At 45.6% G+C, this 15,627-nt stretch overlaps 1 protein-coding gene across 1 annotated transcript; it reads left to right on the top strand.

Annotated features, from left to right (window-relative positions):
* Positions 1–1,786: 1,786 nt before the first annotated feature.
* LOC120909557 (zinc finger protein 572-like) lies at positions 1,787–2,807 on the top strand (the record flags this gene model as incomplete). Its single annotated transcript, XM_040321324.1, has 1 exon — positions 1,787–2,807. A coding segment is annotated over one exon (936 nt), but the record flags the coding sequence as incomplete, so codon positions are not given.
* Between the last annotated feature and the right edge of the window lie 12,820 nt (positions 2,808–15,627).

Below are 15,627 nucleotides of genomic sequence, written 5' to 3' on the forward strand. Positions count from 1 at the left end.
GTCTAATGAAAAACTTTAACCTGTATGATGCGGTCCCGGTGGCGTAAAATCATTGTACTCCGTGGGCAGAGCAGCAGTACAAACCGCATACTTTTAGTTTTATCAATGTGATACAATTGGGACAATTGTGATGCAATATAACAAAGGCCAGACCTCCCATATCTGTTGGGTTTTTAAGTGCTAGCCAGGCAAGTTTATGCCTACTGGTACCCCAGACAAATGGCTTAAGGAGAGCTTTGAGTGATTTAAAGTGTTTTAGGGGGAGGTATATCGGGGTGTGCACATACAACGTTTTGGGAAGGAGGACCATTTTTATCAAGTTAATGCGGCCCCACACCCCTAAAGGCAAGTGGGCCCAGACCCGGATTTTGGTTCTGTCCATTGAAAACAGGGGTTCTATATTAAAAGCAATATAATCAGCCGGGCTCCTAGAAATGTGTAACCCCAAGTACTTAATGGTATCCACCCGTTGAAGTGGTATTCTTGCCTGGGACTCGGGCGGTGAGAAGCTATCAATCGGCAGAATCTGTGATTTTTCCCAGTTGATCTTGAGCCTGGAAAAAGTTCCGTACTGTTCGATTGTCCGGAGTGCAGCTTGGAGGGAGGGACCCGAGTCAGCGAGATAAAGCAGTGTATCGTCCGCATACATACAAATTTTTTCTATTAAGGGACCTACCTGTAATCCTACAATCTCTGGGTTTGTGCTGATGGACACGGCCAAGGGTTCTGCAGCAAGAGCATATAGAAGTGTGGAGAGTGGACAGCCTTGTCTCGTACCCCTGCTGAGGGTAAACTTGATTGAGCCTATTTGCTAGTACTTTGGCAAGAATTTTAACATCCACCTGTAAGAGGGAAATAGGGCGATAGGACTCCGGGTACACCGGGTCCTTTCCTGGTTTTGGAATAAGGACTGTGGTCGCTTCTCTCATAGATGGGGGGGAGCGTGAACGCTTCAAACAGGTGATTGTACAGGGCCAACAGCTATGGGGGTCAGGACTTCACTGTACTGAGAATAAAATTCAATTGGAAGACTGTCCGAGCCTGGGGATTTGGACCTAGCAAACCCGGCAATAGCATCTGCTATCTCCTCCGTGGTAAGGTGTGCCTCGAGAAGGCCGATTTGGTCGGCCTTTACATGTGGAAGTGTAATGCCCTCGAGAAAGGAGTTCATTGGGCCTTCATCCACTGAACTCAGTGGGGGACACTCGTCCTATAATCCCCTCATCACTGTCACTCCTATAAAAGACAGTTCTCGTTGTTTCCTCACTCTCTGACTAAGGTCCATGAATAAAGAAATTATCTGGTAGGAGATCAGAGGACCCATTTACTAGTTACCTTGAGGGTGGAATTGTAAGTTCTTCAGAGACAAAGCTGCCTGATGTGGGCGGAGTCCTGGTTTAGGGGAACCAATCTGCTCATGTCTAGTAATAATCTTTGTATTTCTATTTTAGTAGATGGACGGGAGATGAGGAAACCCTCAGAGGAGTGTCTCACTTTGTCTCCAGACTGTAAAGTAGAAGATGAGGAAATCACACAGTATAGTCCAGGAGAAAACCCGACTACCTCACATGTCCATCCGGCACCACACAGTGTAGATGGACCATCGAATTCCTCTTATCCTGAGGAACCTCAGACTGTGCGGGACGGTGCCGGACCATCGTATTTCTCTTATCCTGAGGAACCTCAGACTGTGAGGGACAGTGCTGGACCATCGTATTCCTCTTATCCTGAGGAACCTCAGACTGTGAGGGACGGTGCCGTTCTTCCAACAGATAAGAGATTTTCCTGTACTGAGTGTGGGAAGTGTTTCAGTTCTAAGTCTACTCTTAATGTGCATAAAATAATTCATACAGGTGAGAAGCCGTATTCCTGTTCTGAGTGCGGGAAATGCTTTATAACTAAGTCACATCTTGATAGACATCAGAGGTCTCACACAGATGAGAAGCCGTATTCATGTTCTGAGTGCGGGAAATGTTTTTCAGATAAGTGGCATCTTGATATACATCAGAGGTCTCACACAGATGAGAAGCCATATTCCTGTTCTGAGTGCGGGAAATGTTTTTCAGTAAAGTCAAATCTTCTCAGACATCAGAGGTCGCACACGGGTGAGAAGCCGTATTCCTGTCCTGAGTGTGGGAAATGTTTTATACAGAAACTAGAACTTGACAGACATCAGATTTCTCACACGGGTGAGAAGCCGTATTCCTGTCCTGAGTGCGGGAAATGTTTTTCAAGAAAGTTGCTTCTTCTCACACATCAGAGGTCGCACACGGGTGAGAAGCCGTATTTCTGTCCTGAGTGTGAGAAATATTTTTCAGATAAGTCGCTTTTTCTCAAACATCAGAGGTCTCACACGAGCGAGAGGCAGTATTCATGTTCTGAGTGCGGGAAATGTTTTTCAGTTAAGTGGCATCTTGATAGACATCAGAGGTTACACATGGGCGAGAAGCTGTATTCCTGTTCTGATTGCGGGAAATGTTTTTCAGATAAGTGGCATCTTGACAGACATCAGAGGTTACACACGGGTGAGAAGCCGTTTTCCTGTCCTGAGTGCGGGAATTTTTTTTCAGCAAAGTCAAATCTACTCAGGCATCAGAAGTTTCACACAGGTGAGAAGCCGTATTCCTGTCCTGAGTGCGGGAAATGTTTTTCACAGAAGGCACATCTCTACAGTCATCAGAGATCTCACACGGGGGAGAAGCCGTATTCATGTCCCGAGTGAGGGAATTTGTTCCTCACTGCAGTCCTGTCTTCCTGTACATCAGGGGTCCCACACAACCCTTGAGGTGTATTAGTGAGTGCGGGAAATGTCTTGTATATGAATGTTGCTGGACATGTGGGGAAGAAGCACACCCTGATATACACGTCAGATATACTCCATGGCTGATCTTCATCATGTAAGAAACAGTTGATAAGGAGATCAGAGATCACCAAAGACATGGATGAAGTGTTGTACCGTGTTGGCCATTGATAGCAGGAGAAAAATAAAAATGGAGTCATTACCTCTCATTGGTAAATTTTGTGGTGTAAACTTTTTTTTTTTCTATTGATTGAACTAGATGGACTTGTGTCTTTTTTCAACCAGACTATCTCTATGTAATAAACATTTACGCATTCGCCGTACTATGACAAATTCTGGTCGTATTTTATATCATAAAGTGATTTCCTATGATCATTGGCTCCATCTAGTGGCCATAATGTGGAATTTTAGGTTGATCAGGATAGATACCTCATTATGGCCACTAGATGGGGCTGACAGTCATAGGAAATCACTGTGTGAACTCCTTCACACCTAAGGGTAAAACAAATGTTAATGCCTAAGCACAATTCTACAACTTTGACATGTGTTAGTAAAACCGTACATATCATCACAACTACTTTGTGCCTCCAGGTGGATTATACCGCGTTTGGTTCAGGACAAATTAGGCTTTCATTTGGTGGTAAATGGTGGTTGATATCTCCTGATTTTTTTTTTATTATCAAAGAAGAACTGGCCCAAAATAGTAAAAAAATAAAAAAAAAATACTTTTTGAAATGTAGCTGTATTTTTCTCATTACAACCATAATCTACCACCAAAGAACAACCCCAAATAAATTCTCCTTCTCCTGACGATTGCAGCGATACCACATACACTATATTACCAAAAGTATTGGGACGCCTGCCTTTACACACACACACATGAACTTTAATGGCACCCCAGTCTTAGTCCGTAGGGTTCAATATTCAGTTGGCCCCTTTGCAGCTATAACAGCTTCACCTCTTCTGGAAAGGCCATCCACAAGGTTTAGGAGGGTGTCTACGGGAATGTTTGACCATTCTTTCAGAAGTGCATTTGTGAGTTCAGGCACTGATGTTGGACAAGTGCCGTCGTACGTGTTGTACGTCACCACGCTTTGCTAGAGCATTTTTTTTTTCACGATCATGTGTAGGCAAGGCAGGCTTAAAGGGTCACTAAAGGAATTTTTTTTTTTTTTAGCTAAATAGCTTCCTTTACCTTACTGCAGTCCTGGTTTAATGTCCTCATTGTTCGTTTTTGCTCTGATTGTTGCTGTAATTCTGCTCTGTTCTGGACACTTCCTGGTTGTCTGTTTCCTGATGACCACAGTACTGGGAGCTTCTAGTTTCGTTTTCCAAACCATCACTTCTCTATGGCTCTAAACAGCACAGAGGCAGGATGAATGAATGAATGAAAAACTTATATAGCGCGGCACATGCGAACTGAATCGCTTCTGGGCGCTAGATGGTTCCTGTCTCTTGACATCAAAAGAGATGAGTTTTAATCTGTCTTCTGAAGGCCAGGTGGTTTTCCTCCAACCGAATGCTGGTTGGTAAAGCGCTCCATAGTCTTGGACCCTGGAATGCAAACCTTCTTTCTCCTTTGGACTTGTATCTGGCTTTGGGTATCTTGACCAGGTTTTGGTTAGTGGATCGTAGAAGGCGATTGGAATTGTGGGGTTCCATCTTGTCGCAAAGATATTGCGGAGCCTTCCCATGGATGCACTTATGTGTCAGACAGAGTGCTTTAAAAGCAATTCTGTCCTTTACTGGCAACCAGTGAAGGGTTCTCAACGAAGGTGAGATTGATTCCCATGTTTTTTTCCCAGTCACGAGTCTGGCGGCCGTATTCTGAACGACTTGCAGACGGGAGATTTGGTACTTTGGGAGTCCGAGGTAAAGAGCATTTGCGTAATCCAGTCTGGAGTTCACAATTGTTCCCACCACGACTGCTACGTCTTCCTTAGGGATAAATGGGATAAGTCTGCATAGTAGGCACAGCAGATGGTGAGAACGGCTGACTACTGACCCTATTTGTGCATCCATTGTCATGTAGGTGTCGAAAATGACCCCAAGACTTTTGACTTTGGAGCTAGGGGTGATGATTTGGCCCAGAATGGGCGGGGGTGTCCAGGTTGTTGCCAGTTGACTCTTGCGACTGGCGTGAAACAGGAGAAGTTCTGTTTTGGAATTGTTGAGTTTAAGATAACTCTTAGGCCCCATACTCACGACCAAACATGTCTGCTGAAACTGGCCCGCAGGCCAGTTTCAGCAGACATGTTTGGTCGTGTGTGGGCGCGAGCGGGCCGAATTCCAGCAAACATTTGCCCGCCGGGCCTTTTCCCAGCAGACAAATATTCCTGGACTTGTTTTAAAACAGTCCGCTGGAATTCTGCCCGCTCGGACATGTACGGTCGTCAGTACAGACCTACCGTACATGTCCAGGCGCCCGCCGTCCCTCGCATGCGTCGAATGACTTCGACGCATGCGTGGAAGCATTTTAAAGGCGGGCCGCCCACGTCGCCGCGTCATTGTCGCGGCGACACCGCGTCATCGACGCGGCGACACCGCGGACACGCCCCGCGTATTGTTTACGCGCGGACTTCTGTACGATGGTGTGTACAACCATCGTACAGAAGCCCTCTGGCAGACATGTATGGTGAAAACAGTCCGACGGACCGCTTTCACCATACATGTTTGTCCGTGTGTACCCGGCCTTAGACATCCAGTTTTCTATCAAAGAGAGACATTTCTCTAAACTGGAATGATGATCCTTTGTTTTGCTGATGCGAAAATACAGTTGCGTATCATCTGCATATGAGTGATAGAGTCGTTTTTGGCTACTGATAATATCAAAGAGAGGGCGGAGATAGATGTTGAAAAGCACCGGTGACAGGGGGGATCCTTGGGGGACTCCGCATGACACCGTGCGCCTCTCAGATATGAAAGATCCCAGTTTAACTGTTTGTGATCGGTTTTCCAGGAAGGAGGAAAACCATGGAAAGTCACCTTCTGCGACTCTGGCTACCTCAGCCAGTCGCCTCAATAGCAGTTTGTGGTCTACCGTGTCAAAGGCTGCGCCTAGGTCCAGCAGAACCAGGAGACAAGATTCTCCTTCGTCTGCGGCCTCCAGGGCGTCGTCCCATATTTTGAGTAAAGCTGTTTCTGTCCCGTGTCCGGGACGGAAGCCTGATTGTAATGGATCCACTAGATTATGGGTATCTAGATGCTGTTGCAGCTGTTGTACCACTGTTTTCTCCATTACCTTAGAGAAGACATTTAGGCCTGTTATGGGGCGACAGTGAGTTGGGTCCTTGGGGTCGAGGGTCGGTTTTTTCAAGATGGGCTGGATTGTGCCCTCTTTCAGCAGGGAGGGCACTATGCCTTCCTTAAATGACTGGTTTATAAGCTGCGTGATAGGTGGTGCCAGGATGTCAACACATTCCTTCAGCAGTTTAGTGGGGATAATATCATTGGGCACTGTGCTGTTTCGCAGAGTACCGATGATATTTTTTGTAGCATCGATGGAGATGGGTTTCAGAGTGAACCTTGTTGCCTGTAGAACGTTTCTCTGGGTGTTATGTGGTGGGCTGAGGGGGGTATTGTTTTGCAGAATGCTTTCCCGGATTCCCTCAATTTTATTGATGAAGAAATCCGATAATTCATTGCAAAACTCTTGGGTGTCTGAATTGGGGGCTTCAAGGCATCTTGGATTCATGGTCTGGGTGACCATCTTGAAAAGTTCACGGGGGCGGTTTAGGGCACTGTTGATCGCCATAGAAAAATGTTGTTTCTTGGCTTTGAAGATTTCTTTATGATATTTTCTTGTTATTGCCTTGTAGATGATGAGGTTTTCCTCTGAAGCGCTTCTTTTCCAGGCGGCTTCCGCCCTTCTGCGCTCTTGCCTCAGTAGTGTCAGCTGGTTGTTGAACCATATACAAAAGAAAGGTTGTTGCCCCAACAGGTAGACCAAGAGGTGGTGACCCCTGGGACAACCAAGAGGCTACTATGACAGTGACGGACAATCTGTGTAGTAAAAAATTAAGTTTAATAAATAGTTTATAATGTACATAATATATATGATACACATGGGACAATGATACAATTATGATACTGAAAAGCTAAATTAGCTATAGTAATAACCTATATAAGTTGACCGGCCACAAAACATGCACGTATGAGGCTAGTTCATATTACGTGCATCAAACAGCACAATGAAGACACAAACAATGACAAACATACAGGACAAAAATAACAGTGGCAGTCCGGACGCCAAGTGAGAAACTTTTGCTGCCAAATCTAATCGGAAATCCGATATGGTATGTATGGCGGAATGGCCTTGTATATAATTGGAGAGAATTGGCAGCAAGAGTACCCCTGCAGTGGATAACTAAAGTACACAGATCTAGATTGGATGGAGGGACTTAATCTTGCATCTATGAACCTGATGGCAAAGTCAGTGAAGGTTCACATATGTAGTGAAGTTTGGGCTTGCGCCAAGATCCGGAGGTCCGTTGGTCCAGACGAAGTTACGTATCAACACTACGAAACGCGTTGACGTCATCACGGCTCCGGACGCCACCCTCTCCATGCCCCATAGCAGTGGGAAACCGAAGCGGCGACCTGCGGGAACGAAAGTGAGCGGATGCTCCAGATGAATACCGGGAAGCACTAAACCCCTTGGTGCGCACTGAAGCCACACACAGACCACTTCCAGAAGCATCTAGCTGGATCTGTCAGCTCAGCAGACCAGCGGGAACAGCATCACATAACCGGACGGCACGGCGGGTACCATCCTCCATGTATGCTGTTGTATACTGGCGTATCTGACAGTTTACAGACGCCAACTGCAGCGACTGCATCACCCAATAGCAAGGAGGCAGCCAGTAGCCAACGGACTCCGGATCTTGGTGAACTAGTGAACTGTGCCGGTAAGACCGTTCCATTACCCTGTTCCCACATATTATGCTGAAATATGGAAGCCTATAACATAGAACTGCAGTGATAGCATATAAAACCCCTTCATCAAATCCTGCATCAAACCGCTTCACACATTGGAGTCTTAGCAATCCTAAATAGGAACAGCATTATATACCCATCTTGCAAGCAGGGCAGCCTAGATGAACTTTCATCATCTACAATTTTTTCTAACTTTTTTTTCAAGTTATAGATTTATTTTAAGCGCAAGCCCAAACTTCACTACATATGTGAACCTTCACTGACTTTGCCATCAGGTTCATAGATGCAAGATTAAGTCCTCCATCCAATCTAGATCTGTGTACTTTAGTTATCCACTGCAGGGGTACTCTTGCTGCCAATTCTCTCCAATTATATACAAGGCCATCCGCCATACATACCATATCGGATTTCCGATTAGATTTGGCAGCAAAAGTTTCTCACTTGGCGTCCGGACTGCCACTGTTATTTTTGTCCTGTATGTTTGTCATTGTTTGTGTCTTCATTGTGCTGTTTGATGCACGTAATATGAACTAGCCTCATACGTGCATGTTTTGTGGCCGGTCAACTTATATAGGTTATTACTATAGCTAATTTAGCTTTTCAGTATCATAATTGTATCATTGTCCCATGTGTATCATATATATTATGTACATTATAAACTATTTATTAAACTTAATTTTTTACTACACAGATTGTCCGTCACTGTCATAGTAGCCTCTTGGTTGTCCAGGGGTCACCACCTCTTGGTCTACCTGTTGGGGCAACAACCTTTCTTTTGTATATGCCTGTTATTGGCTACGCCAGTGTTCCCCTTATTAGAGGAAGTGATAATGTGTAAATAACTGGGACACTCACACTTACAACACAGTGTGGTAGAGGTAGCTTTGCTCATCTTTCTTTTTTATATGTAATTGTTGAACCAGCCTGACTTCTTTTTCGGATGCAGGCTTTGCGATTCGGTGCTACTAAGTCGGCTGACTGTAATAGGGCTGCATTTATGGCATCCAGTGTATCTGAGGCTGTTTGAAGTGGATGGATTGTTTTGATTTTAATTCCCAAGGTAGATTTGAAGAGTTCCGAATGGAGCTTCTTCTGCGATCTAGTCCAGTGTGTAGTCACCGGCTTGGGTGCTTTTATCTGTGGGGGAATTTTGGAAATTATGAATTTAATTGCATGGTGATCTGTCCATGGCAGTGGTTCATTTTCCAAAATGCTTATTTTCAGATTTTGTCTGAAAATAAGGTTGAGCGTGTGTCCTGAAGCATGCGTGGGTCCACATATAAGTTGCTGTAGCCCTAACCCTTCCAGGTGGTCAATACAGGCGTCAGCAACGGGGTCCTGTGAGGAGTTGGCCCAGAGATTGAAATCTCCGAGCAGCAAAAGGTGTTTGCTGTTAAGGGTATAAGTGGAGATAAACTCTGTTAATGATGACATGCAAAAACGAAACTGAAACTACAGGTACATTATATGATTGATTCTTATCTATTTTTAATCGTTTTTAAAAGGAATCAGTTAACTATTATGTCTCTATACCCTGTAAACAGTCATTTGAGAAAAAAAAAATTTTCGTTTACAACTCCTTTAACAATAATAGGGTTGAAAAAACGTTTGTTTTTTCTAGACCATTACAAAACGGTTGTGTGTACGCGACATGAGTCTTCAGAGGCGGGTCACGCATGTCACGTGACTGCAGACATCCCAAGTCTCTTGTAATTTGGCTGCGGGCTCCCGGACACCTGTGATCACTGGGTGAGCTCCCAGCTGGGCCGGTCACTCAGCCACAGACAGAAGACAAAGCAGCCAAATGGAGTACAGCCGCTCGAGCTGCTCTGTCTTCTGTCTGTGGCCAGGGAAGGGGCGGGACGGAGCGCTCCACTGGTGGACACTGATGAGGTGGCACTAATAGACTGAACTGGTGGGCACTGATAGGCTGCACTGATGAGGTGGAACTAATGGACACTGACATGCTGCACTGGTGGGCATTGGTGAGGTGGCACTGATGAGGTTATACTGAAGGACACTGATAGGCTGCATTTAATTGGCACTGGTAAGGCTGCGGCACGAAGCGTCACCTCCCTGAAATGAGATTTTGCAGGTTGGGATGTCTGTGACTGGCTCAGGCTGGGTGCCGGATGGCTGCAACTTGAAGTTTTTAGAGAGACAGTCACAGAGAGGAGAAGAAAAAACTGACTGAGATCAGCTTACTTTTCCACCACAAGTCCCGGAGTCCTTGGACTGGAGGCAGGCAGAGACAAGGCGTGGGTGTCTGCAAGTTGCCATCAGCATCGCTGAGGTAAGAGACCCTGACACCCCCAGCTGACCCCCAAATCCCACCCCCCATTTACCCTGTCCCAGTGCCCTGCCCACCCAGTAACCTTAAAATAGGAAATAGCCCTCAACACTGTCTGTCAGGTTCTGTGCTGGCAATGGCTTGTGGGTCTTTCTGGCTGCTGGCATGTGGGTCCTGCCAGTCGCTGGCCTGTGGTTCTATGGGCCACTTGACCCCCAGGCCTAAGGCTGCCAGCCCTCTTCTGCCACGGACTAAGACTTGGGTGCCAAAAAAAGTTCATGTAAAGGCAGGTGTCCCAATACTTTTGGCAATGTAGTGTATAAGGATATACAGAACATACATACACAGAACAAGGTTGTGCTCGCACTACGAGACACTTCTCTGGGCTCCAAATCCTCTGAGCTCCACAAGGTGGTGATCTCATGTCTACCCAGGCAAGTCTCTATGGAAGACAGGAAGTGATGTCACACACAGACAGGAAGTTCCGGGTGAGAGGTGAGTCGGGAGGAAGGAGAGAGGAGACATTCTTGGAACTGGCATCAGATGAGGTAATAAGATATTATTATTATACGGGATTTATATGGCGCTAACAGTTTGTTCAGCACTTTACAACATGAGGGCAGACAGTACAGTTACAATACAGGAGGAATCAGAGGGCCCGGCTCGTTAGAACTTACAATCTAAGGATATTATTTTCTATTTACACCCAGTAACCCCGTCATGTCCGTCCTCTTCCTCCATAGTCACTGTGACGTCTTTTATCTCCAGCAGATGATGATACACACATATATAGTGTGGAAACCTAGATTAACCCCTTCAGGGGCAAAACATTCCCCCACTTATCGGTCCGAAACATTCTCTTCATTTTGGAGATAAATTCTAGTAATATGTTCCTCTAAACAAACAGCACTGACAATAAATAGACAAGACAATGCCCATACTGACCAGACATGGCCTACAGCGGGCAACTATTACACCACACAGGCAGATTAACCCCTTCAGGAACAGAGTGTTCCCCCAGTTACAGGGCCGGAGCATTCTCTCTGTTCTGTTTTCTGCTCAACGTCTTTTGTCTGCTGTCTGCATAGTAACTAAGTTACACTATTGTCTTTAGAGTAAGGTGACCAGATTTTTTAAAATGAAATCCGGGGACATATTTTTTCTTTACTAGTAATGGCGGCAATCAGCGACTCTCTGCCCGTCGACACCGCCCGCCTCTCAAGTCTTACTCTATGGGCCCCGGCTACTACTGGATGGGGAGCGGAGGAAGGTCACTCCGCCAGGGAAGGCAAGGAGATAGGCAGGTGACTGGCCAGGATTTGAGCCAAGGCAGAAGAACATGCGAGCGAAGCTGAATGGGCATGCGCCCGAAACTGAAGAAATATTCCATCCGCTCCGACCAGCACATGATCATCAGAAAGGGGCACAGATAATGGGAAAAATACAACCCCCCTATGCTAGTAGGCACGGCGGAGCGGGGGGGGCGTAATTCTAATTTTTTTATTTTAATTCTGCACTGACTGTCTTTGAATTTGCCCCTGCCCCCTATTAAATCCAATCTGGGGACAAACCAGGGACAGACTTGGTCCGGAGACAGTGTCCTCAATCAGGTGACTGTCCCCTGAAACTGGGGATGTCTGGTCACCCTACTTTAAAGTGAGGATCGGACATTGTGTCTCCACCTGATCATAAGTCCTTGAAATGCAAATTTATACTGAGATCAAGGAGAGTCGCTTACTTAACAACCATAAACATGGTAGAAAGGAAGGCACCGAAAATTTGAATTCGTATGCGAGAAGCATGATAACCAACTAGAATTTAATTTCAGCCAATCAGGATTCAATGCCACTTTTGAACCAACGAAAGTAGTCCAGGGGTGTGATTGGTGGTGATGGGTAGAGAGGGAACATAAAAATCAGAGCGCTCATTGATGCGGCCTCTTAGGCCCCGTACAGACGAGCAAACATGTACGATGAAAGCGGTCCGCCGGAGCGTTTTCAGCGTACATGTCTGCCCGGAGATTTCTGTATGATGGCTGTACACACCATCATACAGAAATCCACGCGTACTCGATACGCGGTGACGATGACACGGCGACGTGCACGGCCCTGGCAGTTCAATGCTTCCACGCATGCGTCAAAGTCATTCGACGCATGCGAGGGATGGCGGCCGCTCGGACATGTACGGTAGGTCTGTACAGACGACCGAACATGTCCGACGGACAGGATTCCAGCTGGCATGTTTGTAAACATGTTTAGAAATATTTGCCCGCTTGAAAAAGGCCCGGCGGGCAAATGTACGCTGGAATCCTGTCCGCTCGGCTGTACAGACGACCGAACATGTCTGCTGAAACTGGTCCGCGGACCAGTTTCAGCAGACATGTTCGGTCGTCTGTAAGGGGCCTTAGCCTCATGATCGGGTGCAAGCATGGACACGCAAGGTCTGACTGGGTATCCTATCACCACCATTCTTGGTTTCCTTTGTGGTAACTTTCTTTCCTTTATGTATTGGTAAAAAAAAAAAAAATTTAAATTGCAACATCCTTTTTTTTTTGTATTACTTACTTTGTATTTTAATAATAACATCATTGCTTTAGGAGTTTTATCAGCTACGTTATATTTGGTAATATCTGATTATACTAGCGTTTCTTTTCTGTATAAATAAATTAAATTGTTATCCTTTTTTTTTTTAGATTGTTATCATTCGTTACTGATTTTATTGGTTATAGCTGCAACCGCATTGGTTGGTTCTTATATAGACAAGGTTGTACTCACTTATTTCATGTATCATTAAAGCCCTGTACACACAATCTGTTTGTCCGATGAAAACAGACCGATTAGATTCCATCAGATATCCGATCGTGTGTATGAGGCTTAAGTGTATAAGTGAGGTAGGTAAAAATCGCCATATCGCAGTTATGAATAGTTATGATTTATACACAATCATGTTTGTTACAATAAATGTTTTATTATATATTCAGAGTGGAAAGCTTGAGGATTATAATATTGTTATTAAAGAAGAGTACAAGCAAGAGGACGAGGAATATTGTGTAATGAAGGAGTTTTCAGAAGGACACAAGGATATGATGGAGCCGCCTAATACCAGGAACCCACCAGAGAGATGTCCCCGTCCTCTGTATTCCCGGGATTCCACACAGGAAGGTCACACCATCCCCCACCATCATCAGGTAGATGAGGAACAATCATTGATAGTATCATTAGGATCTGTACATTATCTGCATTGTTACCATTGATGTCATTTTTATTATATATTCAGAGTGGAAACCTGAGAGATCCTAAAGTTGAGGTTAAAGAAGAGATAAAAGAGGAGGATGATGAGGATGGGGTGATGGAGGAGTTTCCAAAAGGACACAAAGATCTGTACCAGGACACCATGGTGGAGTCATCCAGCTACAGAAACCCACCAGAGAGATGTCCCCGTCCTCTGTATTCCCGGGATTCCACACAGGAAGGTCACACCATCCCTCACTGTTACAAGGTTGGTGGGACGGAGAATCTAGAACATACACTTACAGTGACAATGTGTGGATTTATTATGTGATGTCACAATATTAAAGCTCTTATCTTACAGATGATATTCTCTCTCATTTTCCTGGTTTAGAGTGGAGATCCAATCGATATAGAATTTGAGGTGAAATCAGAAGAAGAAGAGACGTATGTGAGGGATGATCAGCAGTCTATGGAGGAGGATGGAATAACGGGGACATTTATAGAGGAGGACACTCCTACAGAGATCAGCACAGGTGGGTCATTAACACTAAATCCATTCCTCCACCCATACTGCTCACTGATTGGTGCAGAGTAGGGCGGGGACTGGGTGATATCAGCCTGTAATCCCCTGGTCACTTTCCTGAGCTGTATTCCCCGTCCTGTATTTCTCTCGGATAATCTTCCTTCTCTGTGCTGCAGACACAATTTATGTCTCTAGACTGGATTTATGGAGATTCTGGGGTTCAGCAAAATGTTGACTGTCACTATAGGCATTGCTCAACCTAGGCACCAGTGGCATGTCTTGGGTCTTCTGCCGCATGCCAGCGTATAGCAGGATCTGTATCTTTGCCATTTTCCTGGGGTTACTTGCTCTATTGTTTGTTGGCTGTGCCGGGTAGACGGATATATCTGTATAGTCTCAGACCCAAGTCACTGAGTGCAGTCTCAGGAGATGGGAGGCAGCGGTGTGGGATCTCTGCAACTTGTCTCCAGTAAACATTTATTCCACCACTGATTACTGAACACCAATATTATGAATCCTGACCATTCACGATATAATTAATATTGTACATTACATACTCCTGACCCCTGCACTATATACTCTATGTTGTACATTACATACTCCTGACCTTTGCACTATATACTCTATATTGTACATTACATACTCCTGACCTCTGCGCTATATACTTTATGTTGTCCTGCCAGTGCCATCTGTCAGTTCCAAACCAGTGCCACCTGCCAGTGCCAATAGTGCTATCTGTCAGTTCCAAACCAGTGCCACCTGCCAATGCGAGCCAGTGCCACCTGCCAAAGCGAGCCAGTGCCACCTGCCAGTGCCATCTGTCAGTTCCAAACCAGTGCCACCTGCTAGTGCCAATAGTGCTATCTGTCAGTTCCAAACCAGTGCCATCTGTACTGAGGACATCAAGTGTGTGCTAGAGTGACAGGAGTAAGTGGGAAAGAGTGGAGTGGGTGAGGTTGTTTTTTTAAATCAGCCTAAAATATCAGCCACAAAAATCGGCATCATATATCAGCCATCGGCCGCCCCAATTTCTAAATATTAGCATCGGCAAGAGAAAAACCCATATCAGTCTACCTCTAATAGAGGGGGTGGGGACACTCGTCCTATAATCCCCTCATCACTGTCACTCCTATAAAAGACAGTTCTCGTTGTTTCCTCACTCTCTGACTAAGGCCCATGAATAAAGAAATGATCTGGTAGGAGATCAGAGGAGCCATTTACTAGTTACCTTGAGGTGGGAATTGTAAGATCCTCAGAGACAAAGCTGCCTGATGTGGGCGGGGTCCTGGTTTAGGGGAACCAATCAGCACATGTCTAGTAATAATCTTTTTATTTCTATTTTAGTAGATGGACGGGAGATGAGGAAAACCTCAGAGGATTGTCTCACTTTGTCTCCAGACTATAAAGTAGAAGATGAGGACATCACACAGTATAGTCCAGGAGAAAACCCGACTACCTCAAATGTCCATCCGGCACCACACAGTGTAGATGAACCATCATATTCCTCTTATCCTGAGGACCCTCAGACTGTGCAGGACGGTGCCGGACCATCGTATTCCTCTTATCCTGAGGAACCTCAGACTGTGCGGGACGGTGCCGGACCATCGTATTCCTCTTATCCTGAGGAACCTCAGACTGTGCGGGACAGTGCCGGACCATCGTATTCCTCTTATCCTGAGGAACCTCAGACTGTGCGGGACGGTGCCGGACCATCGTATTCCTCTTATCCTGAGGAACCTCAGACTGTGCGGGGCGGTGCCGGACCATCGTATTCCTCTTATCCTGAGGAACCTCAGACTGTGAGGGACGGTGCCGGACCATCATATTCCTCTTATCCTGAGGAACCTCA

The sequence above is a fragment of the Rana temporaria genome, chromosome 8, assembly GCF_905171775.1.
Source record: "Rana temporaria chromosome 8, aRanTem1.1, whole genome shotgun sequence".
Classification (NCBI taxonomy): domain Eukaryota; kingdom Metazoa; phylum Chordata; class Amphibia; order Anura; family Ranidae; genus Rana; species Rana temporaria.